Below are 9,465 nucleotides of genomic sequence, written 5' to 3'. Positions count from 1 at the left end.
ATCACTTTTAAGCCCCTTTAAAAATTCTGTTTACTCTCCACGAATAACAAAACTTTCCAGTTACTTAGTCCTTACTTTATGGTTTGTAGCTTTCAAGGAGCTTACATATATTTGTTTCCTCATTTCATCCCCACAACAACCCTGTGAGGTAGGTACTATTCTTATTTGTTAAAGAAACTAAGGTTAAACTAAAGTTACAGAACAAAGAGTAAAGCTGAGACTAAAACCTACGTATTTTGATTCCAAGTCTAACTCTCAATCCCCTGTACCACAGAGCCAGAAGCTTTCTGGCCACCTTGAACAAGAGTCAGGAGTTCTCTAATCCATCAAGAAAATGGTCCATTAAATAGCAATTCGGGCTAAGACAAATGAAAGACGAGACTGCTATAAAGCGATCAGCTAGTGTGGTCCTCAAAGTAAGGGAAGTATTAGTTTAATGGTCATACCCGCAACGAAAAAAATCACAAGTACGAAGAAAACTCCAAACATGGGGGACACAGGAGGTTAAAAGGAATGACGACTGAAGTAATTTACCACCTATAACCCTTCCCCACAATCCATTTCCTAAAGGATCTTCACATATCCTTTCTTCTAAGATAAAACAAATATCCTGTGGCCACATGGTTCTGGATGAAAAGGATCCAGTTCTATAGGGCACCTGAAGAGAGAGAGGAAAGGAGTACGGCACAAGGGGCCAAAAAGCTTGCAGTTTTTATTCCATTACCCTTTTATCAGATATCACCTCCAAGGCTTAGAAGTTTTCCTGTGTCATGATATCCTTTCACATCCTCACTGAAAGTAGAGGAACAAAACTGGAGGTAGGAGACATTCTGGGCAAAGGACTCCTTGAAGGACTACCTATTATGACCCATCCTAACAGAAGTGGGCCATTCTCTAAAGCACTAAACACTGCCATTATTGACTTGATAACTCTCTTTAAAGAATGCCTCTTAAACGACAGAAGTAAAGAAATGCAAATCAAACATAATGTACTTACATCACTATGAGAAGTGGTAGGTTCTTCATCATCACTGCTGACCAGATCAATGTATTCAAGAACGGGTCTTAAAGGTCCTTCCTATGAAAGAATTGAGCAAATTAACAAGTCGTGAACAGTTACTCAAACTAAACTAGCATTTAAAACAATCATGTTTTTGGTTAGGATTGAAAAGAATTCTGAAGAGGAAGCTTTACAGCTGGCTGAAAATAATCAGAAAAAACACAAGAGGAAAATACTCAGAGTATGTACGTGAATAAGAAATGATGATGAAACCTAATAGGAAGAGCCTAAACCCCAGTAGGAGTATTAGGACTCTATTAATTCTTTGGAGAAAGGGTTATTAATATAGAAATAGGCTACAAGGACACAGATATTATGATCTAGTTCTTTTCAAACAGGATGGATGTCAACGGTTTGCTAGATATCCGAGCTCAGAATCACGGACAGAGTTCTTTGATTAAAAGTCTCGCTTTATCTTCTACTCCTATAGAGTCAAAGATTACATCTGATTCTTCCCCATCCTTTCTTTCCATCCATACTGACTCCGTCACGGACTAGGCCTTGAATGCTAAGCTTAAAAGTCTGGATATTATTTTACAGGCAAAAGGAAACCAATAAATACTGAGATGGAATAACATTATGAGAGCTGTACTTTAAGATTAATCACATAAACAAGTATGGGCATGGGGAAAGCAGGATAATTAATCTGTCCAGGCACAAAATAATGCAGAGCTAAAATACTGGTGGAAGCAAGAAGAACATTGTTGTGGTGCATATGCAAGAAAACACATGGGTCTGATGGGGAAAGGAAGCAGGGCTGACTGGCTATAAAACAAAACCCTAACAATAACAACAAGTTGAAGTGGTCCCTAAGGTTTCATGCTTGGGGAACTAAAAGGATATTCATTAATACCATTAATATAAATTTGGAATACCAAAACAGCAAGCTGACATTCTTTAATAAGTTGATGTGCTAGTGGTACAGAGGTATTTGGCAGAGAGCTGGAAATGCAGGCCTCTAATCTGGATGTATGACCATAACTGAGAACAGAGATTTGGGAGTGGCTCCTCCAGGAAACTATCAACTCTAGGTTCAAACTGAAATTATGATGTTGCCAAGGAAGAAAGCTAAGAGGAGAAAGAAGAGATTCAAGGAGGCTCTTGAAGAAATGCTGGATTTTTAGGATTCAGGAAGAAGAGCTAAGTAGGTAATCAGAGATTGGAGAAGACCAGGAATGCATAAATTCAAAGAAGCTCAAGATAGAACAAACCTCAATGAAAGTTATCAGTGCTAAATGTGCTCCCACCCCCAAAAAATGCCACTGAATTTGGCAACAAGGAGATTTTAAAATGCCTTCGAGAGAACAACTCAAGAAAGTAGTGGGCATTGAAGCCATTCTCTAAAAAATTAAGTAGAAAATAAGGTAATAAAAGACATAAATAAAGATTATTCTTTAAAATAACCTAATATATTGAGAATGAGAAAAAAGAACACAGGAAAAGATGGCTGAAGGAAAGATTTTTTTTTTAGGATAGGAAAAAACTGACTGTTGGCAAGCCAAAGTAATTCAGTAGAAAAACTAACAGAAAGAGACCGTAGAGTCAGGAGACAGAAGCTAAGATCTAATTAAAGATCTCTTCCTGAAAGAAGCAACCAGTCTCAAAGATAGCTTGTTTCTCCCCCTAGGCTACAACTAGGGGAGAACCCAAGTAGAAAATTGCTATCTTGGCAGGTAGTGATCCAGCCACTGACATAAAACCAGAGAGCATGACTTCTGAGCAAAGATCATGGAATAAAGTAATTGGAATTTTTGTCAGAGGTATAAAAATAGAAATTTTAAAAAAGAGGAAAAGAGAGACAGATAATCCCCAATGTATGGTCAACAGAGATGTATCACCTACTTTAATCGCATAAACAAGTGACTAAAACCTACCACTAGTATTATCAAAATCACACGGTCAATCTAAGAAGGAAGTAGAGGAGATAAAAATAGCTTCTCCTGTTCATATAATTACCTAAGGTTGAGCTGTTCAAGAAATATGCATTAGGAAATGTTATTACATGCCCAAAACAATAGCACATCGAGAGAGTCCCCAGGTTACCAGAAATACACAGATGTAGGGGCACAGCTTCTAAGAACAGACAGTAGGTAAAGAAATCAGGAGAGTGACATAAGGTAACACGCCACAAGGCAAAAAAAATAGAATGAGTAGGAAAAAATGGAATAAGAAAAATGGTTACAAATAGGATTACAACGTAGAAGCAGAAATAGTAGAAGGGGCAGGTGTAAAAATAGTTAAGAGCAGACCATCAGAAATTTACTATAGGAATTAACCGTTAGACTGATATGCAATCACTTTTGAATTAAACAATGACAACTTCATGTTGTTCACACTAAGAATAAAAAGAATCAGGATATAAAATCCAAAAGTAAGAAAAATCGAGTCATTTACTCAACAACTGATTATGAAGTTGTGACAAAATGGCAGACGATGATGACAAGCATGTGAGACAACCGAAAAGGCAGAGGCCGAGTGAAAATAAAGAGAAGTATCACAAAAGAAAAGATTACTTATAAACAAATATTCCACACTTCAGCTAATTTCCACAGTGGTTAAGGAAAAACTTCTACCAAACTTCTAGCAAAACATTTTAGTATCCCATTTATTTTACCGCTAATTAAAAACATTTGTCACTGAGCCCTGCACAGGGATTGTGCTAAACTTTTCATGAACATGATTTCGTTTAATCCCAACAATAACTTTACAAGATGAGATACTGAATTACTACTATTATCGTATTTAACGAACAAGAAAACTAAGTGAAGTACTCCTGGTTCTCTAAACACATAATTGGTTATGTGGTCAATCCAACTCTGAGGTAGTTCAAAATACACATACTATTTTTAAATCAATGCTTACTACCTAAGTTTCGAAGATAATTTTCAATAAGAGAAAAAGACTACCTGCTATTATGCCCAACTCCAAATAATTCATAATACTGACCAAAAAAAACAAGTTAACACCTCAAAAGAAGTAATGTTTATAATACAAAGATCAAGAAGAAATAATTTCTTGTAATATTTACAATGACTGCTTGTAGCCTTAACAAGTATAAATACATGTGGTCCTCTATTTGCAAGGTATTTTGTTTGAATGTGCTCCATCCATCAACTAGAAAACCTCTGAAGCAAGTCTCACCTCCTCTGTACCCGTAACAAAAATCAGAGGATTGTACTTCCAAGGCCACACAATTTAGGGGCAGGAGCACAGGCACAAGCAAAACAGATTAGGAACACAGTTTAATTAATATTCTCATTAAAAAAAATTTTTTTTAATGAAACGAAAAGTTTTCATTCCTGTTACTAGAAAACTGATTCTTATATAAAACCAAAACACCAATTACTTACTAACTGAAAAGTGATGTTAATACACTAAGATATAGTATACCATACCCCACTATCCTCAAAAAAAGTTTACTCTAGCCTAAAACAAAGGATATGGCTTTGGCACAAATGCAAAAATATAATCTAAAACCCTAAATAATTCATGTCCCAACCACCACCACCCACCCCCGTAGAGAAGTTAGGGACATAGTTTACTTCTGCAGTCCTGCCCAGTTCAAAAATTTCAAATGGTTCACAATTGCCTACTTTAAGTTCAAATTCGGTCCACAATTCTAGATCTATACTATCTGGCCCATCCTTTCTCCTTTCACTTAAAAAATTTTTGTTGTCCAGAACTACACAAAATCCTGCTTTCCCAATTTTGATGCCTTTCCTTATTTCTTCTCAAAATGATTTTTTAAACATATACAAATACTAAATGCTACTTAACCAAAGTAATAGGCTGAAAATCTTGTTTTTTTTTTTTTTTGATAGCATCATGTACTTTTATAAAAGAACTTTCTACTAAAGCTATTTACACAGTTTTCATCTCCTATTTCATCTACCGCACTGATACTTATGGGTAGGGTGTATTTCCAATTAATCCACTTAATTCACGACTTGCTGAAAACTAAATCTCATATGCTGTTCTCAAGATTATGATAAATCGCCTCAGCAGTTTTTATACCTTTGTATCCAGAGTAGCACTGTGCAAAATCATGTTGTCAGCTCTTACCCAAAAGTTTTCTGGGAGTAAATTACAATATCTGCAGTTTCAAAGAAAGACATGAAGATGATGGCTGAATAAAGAGTCATGTCATTAAACTTAACAGAAAATGAGAGGAAAAGACCTAAATGAAAAGTTTTTGTTATGGTAACATTTTGTTTATTGATCTGATCATTGTTTACACAGGTGTAGTGGCTTTGCAAAAATCAAACAGTACACTTATGAACTGTTACATTTCAATAAAATTTAAATGAAAGAGGTCATTTTTGCACTTCTACATCTATACTATCCCTTTCCTGCAGCATATGTTTAGCTTCAGATTCTACATTTTGCAAACCAGAGACTGTGCTACCATGTGGATTAAAGATGAGAAAATTAAATTAATAACAGCGAACTAAGAAATTCAAACCAGAGTAAATCAAGAAATGACATCATAATGCTTTTTTTGGTTTCTGAAGAACTATTAACCAGAGAACTATTTATCATTATTGTATAAGTAATATCTGAAGGAGTCAAGTATAAGATTGAGTCAGAAAAGCAGAAAATTCTGTCTCTAAATGTCTTTTAAAATTGAATTAAGGTTATTACCACCATTTAAGTGTTGTCACTAAAAAGGCAGGGGGAAATGTTTTTAATAGATTTCTTCTAGTATTGTAATTGCACTTAATACATATAATTCATTTCCCTATTTGCAACTATCAAAACTTTGAACCTATATCTGGAAACAGGGATAAATATAAGATGTATCAAATTGAATACACAAAACATTGATTGTATATTTTTTTATTTCCGATGCAAAGATATAACATCTCTACATTTAAAATGGAACTTAAAATTATTTTTAAACTTCAATTTAATACAAGCTTACATTAATTAGTCACGAGCTACACTATAATTCTTCATTCCATTAAGTATCAAAAAAAAATGTTTTTCAGTAGTCTGTGACTTTTAAAGCAAGGCCCATAGCTCAGAAAAAAAGTGTGTCATTCTTTTATTGCAGAAAATATCAAAATAAATATTCTCTATTCATGAATATAATATTAAAGAAGAACCTGAAATACCTCTCCTAAAGAGACATGGAATCCTGTTACCATACTTCAGTCCACAGGGAATAAAGTGGCAGGATACAATTCTTCTACCCCTTCCTCCAATCCTTAAGTTTAAAATGAAAAGGACAAAATACTATATGCACTAGCATTGGGGAAAAAGCCATAGAAATGATCTTGTGAAAGACTCCTATTAACAAACTGATTAAAACACAACAATGGATCACCACAAAGGCCCTAATGCTGGAGCACTATTAGATATTGCTTAATAACCAGTTTTACAAAGTTGCTCTCAAATCAACAAGCAAATATACATCAGACACTATATTAAAAAAAATTATACACCCTTAATAGCAAATCTCAACTAACTACAGCATTCAAAATGAATAGTTTAGAGTAGAAATATTCTCTAGCTAAGATACTACTTTAAGCAGAGACTTTGTAATACTTTAACAGTTTTGGGTGAAAATCATCCCAAAATATGTCATACTATCCTTTTCCCTAAACCAATGCTTTGTAAAGTGTGGTTTGGATATTTGTCCGTCCTTGCATTGTTCCAAAATGAAGATTCCTAAGCCCACCTTCAAACTGGTTCAATAGGTCCAGAGTGTGGCCTAGGAACCTATACATACAAATGCTTGAAAACGACTATCTCAAAGGAAATAAAATCAGAAAATACATTAAGTTCCTGGTGATGCAGGGATCTTCATTATGAACATCAATTGTTGTACTATGTTGTAACACCATGACCTCAGAGATAAGTGACATCTTCAAGCTATCTGCCTTCACCTTATGAAGCTACATAATGCTCATGTTCTAAGCTTTTGCAATCCTTGTTTTCTACTTCCTCCTCCCTCACGTGTGTCATCTTTCAGAAGATATTCTTACCCCACTTCAAAACAGTCTTAAAAGACCAGAACTCTGCATAGATTACATATAAAATGGCTCTAAATGAAGACATGAGAAGTAATTAAGTGTACAACATGTACTTTGGCCACAGTCTCTGTGATCGCTACTGTGGTTGCTCAGAGACTTCTTTTGGTAAATTTCCTAATCCTATGCCATGCTCACACTGTCTAGCACCTATCAGACATGCATACATATTTGCTGAACACGTGAGGTAGTCACATAATGGCTTACCACGCACAGTCTCTGACTCTGGGAAAAACCCGAATGTCATTGCTACTTACACTAACAAACTGAATATCATCTTCGTTTTCATCCGCTGTGGACTCAGATGCCTCGGGCCCAGCTGGAGGGACAGATTCTACCATCTATAAAAAATAAGCCAAAACACGGTTATCTATGCAGCCACGTACTCGCAGCAACAGATCTTCTCGAAAGGAACGAAAAAGGAAGAGCTTCAAAAGAAATCTAACTGAGCGTAATTCCACGCAACGCGACTAAAAACACAACTCGATGGAGTCCGGTTATGCCTCTGCATACCTGGGCTGTAGAAACCGGACGACGAAAACAAGGTACCAGCCCCTTCGAATTCCCCAATCTGCTCAAGGAGGAGGGTTGCAAGCTCACTACCAAGAGCAAGCCTGTCTCAAAATGTCGCTCCCACCGGCAGAGCAGCGGCAAGACGGAATTCCGGAGCTGGTGCAGGGGGCCGGGGGCGGCCGGGCGGCCATTGTTGCCGCTGCTTCCTCGCTCAGACTCGCACCGGCTCCAAAAGCTGGGCTCGGCTCGAGACGCTGCGGACATCGCCCCGCGGCTGCTGCCGAGCACCAGGCCCCAGACCTTGGCGGTCCGCCTGGGAGAACCCACGGCCCGACGCGCCACTACTCACCTCGGACCCTGGGTCTCCCATTTCTCCGACGGCCTAACTGATAGCACTACCCTGCCTGCTGTCCCCACGGCCGCCGCCGCCGCCGCTGCTGTCCGTGCCGCAGCCGCCACGACCTCCCTTCCCGCCCAGCACCGCTTCGCGTCGCCGTGACCCGCCCCTACGTGAGCGCCGACGCCGCCGACGCAGCCGGCGGAAAGAGGTGCAAGACCGCTTTGGGAGGAGCAGGCAGCTTTAGCCCGCTAGCCTCCGGGGCCTCTTTTGCACAATCCCGGCTTTCCGTCCCCGCACCGCGCAGGATGCTGGGAACTGCAGTTCTCGGCCCACCCCCAGACCGCCCCGAGCGACGGTGAAAAAGATCGGAAAAGGACCCCAAGGCACAGCGCATGCGTTTCGCCAGGGTGTCGTTTTCTGCTGTTCCGCGGAGTGGTGGGCGTGCTAGGTTCTCTTTTATAGAGAGGGGCGGGGTCGAGGATGTGGAGGAGGGTTTCGAGTTGGATTTTGTATGGTTGTGGAAGCGAAGCGGGTGGTGGAGACTAATTTCTCGTTTTTCCTTTTTTTCCTCTTTTTTGTGGAGGACCAAGAATGTGGAGGTTTAGCTGAATTCTAAGACTGGGAAAGAAATCTAATGTGCCTTTACATTATTCACCCGTTCCACAGTTTCAGTCTTCAGCCGCAGCATGCATTATGAGGAAGAAAATTGAGGACCAGAGCTCCTGTCTCTAGGCTACTCTGGAGAACACTGGCAAAGCTAGAAAGCCCATGGCCCAGTCAGGCAGAAGGCCAAGGCCTACCTAACTTTATCAAACAAACATGTGATAAATATATTAAAATGTACTTTTAAATACTATCTTATTAAATAGAATATTTCCTTAATAAATAGAATCGTTTAACTATTCTCAATGTTCACACTCAAAAAGCAGTCTATAAAATGGTTCCCTCACATTCAACTGTTTTCATTTTTCTCAATACCTTACAAAAAGCCTTTTTTTTTAATGCACTAGCAACTGTCAATAAAGGTTTTGAAAATAATTCAAGTTGGAAAATTCTTTTAAATCTTAATTCCTGATTTTGTCTGTATACAAACCTAACAGCTGAACAAACTTACCTACGACTGTAGTAGCTATTACTTAATATTTGATATTTCCTGCATTTCCTCCAAGTGCCTTTTGACTTCTGTTGCTTTTCGACTTAGTAAGTTTGAGAAATTTAGAGGCAAATTGAGAATGAGAAATGCCTGTGGCGTTCCTCAAAAGCTATATGTAAATATCTCTAAAACTTAAATGTCTAGGCAAAACTTGTACTTAAGTTTCTTCTAATATGCTGGTGGAAGTTCAGTGGAACATTTACATTAACAGGTTTTAGGTAGGAGTGGGTAAAACTCTTAGAAAACAAGCATATGGCTAGAGCCCCAAAACACTCATACCCTTAATCTTCATAACTTAATCTGCAGGAAATGCTTTATACAAAATATTATTATTTATCACAGGTTTGTTTGTAATAGCAAAACTTGG

The 9,465-nt window shown here is 38.1% G+C and overlaps 1 protein-coding gene across 2 annotated transcripts in view; it reads right to left on the bottom strand.

Annotated features, from left to right (window-relative positions):
• Positions 1 to 8,078, bottom strand: part of ZNF451 (zinc finger protein 451) — a 72,767-nt gene extending 64,689 nt beyond the window's left edge. For both annotated transcript variants that reach the window (XM_016145672.2, XM_016145676.2), the window contains exons 1-3: positions 7,955 to 8,078; positions 7,350 to 7,433; positions 998 to 1,078 (exon numbers count right to left, since the gene is read on the bottom strand). In XM_016145672.2, the coding sequence (XP_016001158.1) occupies positions 998 to 1,078; positions 7,350 to 7,433; positions 7,955 to 7,975 (186 nt within the window). In that variant the 5' untranslated portion in view covers positions 7,976 to 8,078. The remainder of the gene's footprint in view (positions 1 to 997; positions 1,079 to 7,349; positions 7,434 to 7,954) is intronic.
• Between the last annotated feature and the right edge of the window lie 1,387 nt (positions 8,079 to 9,465).

The sequence above is a fragment of the Rousettus aegyptiacus genome, unplaced genomic scaffold, assembly GCF_014176215.1.
Source record: "Rousettus aegyptiacus isolate mRouAeg1 unplaced genomic scaffold, mRouAeg1.p scaffold_m13_p_1, whole genome shotgun sequence".
Taxonomy (NCBI): Eukaryota; Metazoa; Chordata; class Mammalia; order Chiroptera; family Pteropodidae; genus Rousettus; species Rousettus aegyptiacus.
Note: the sequence above shows the minus strand (reverse complement) of the source record. Positions and strands in the feature narration are given on the sequence as shown.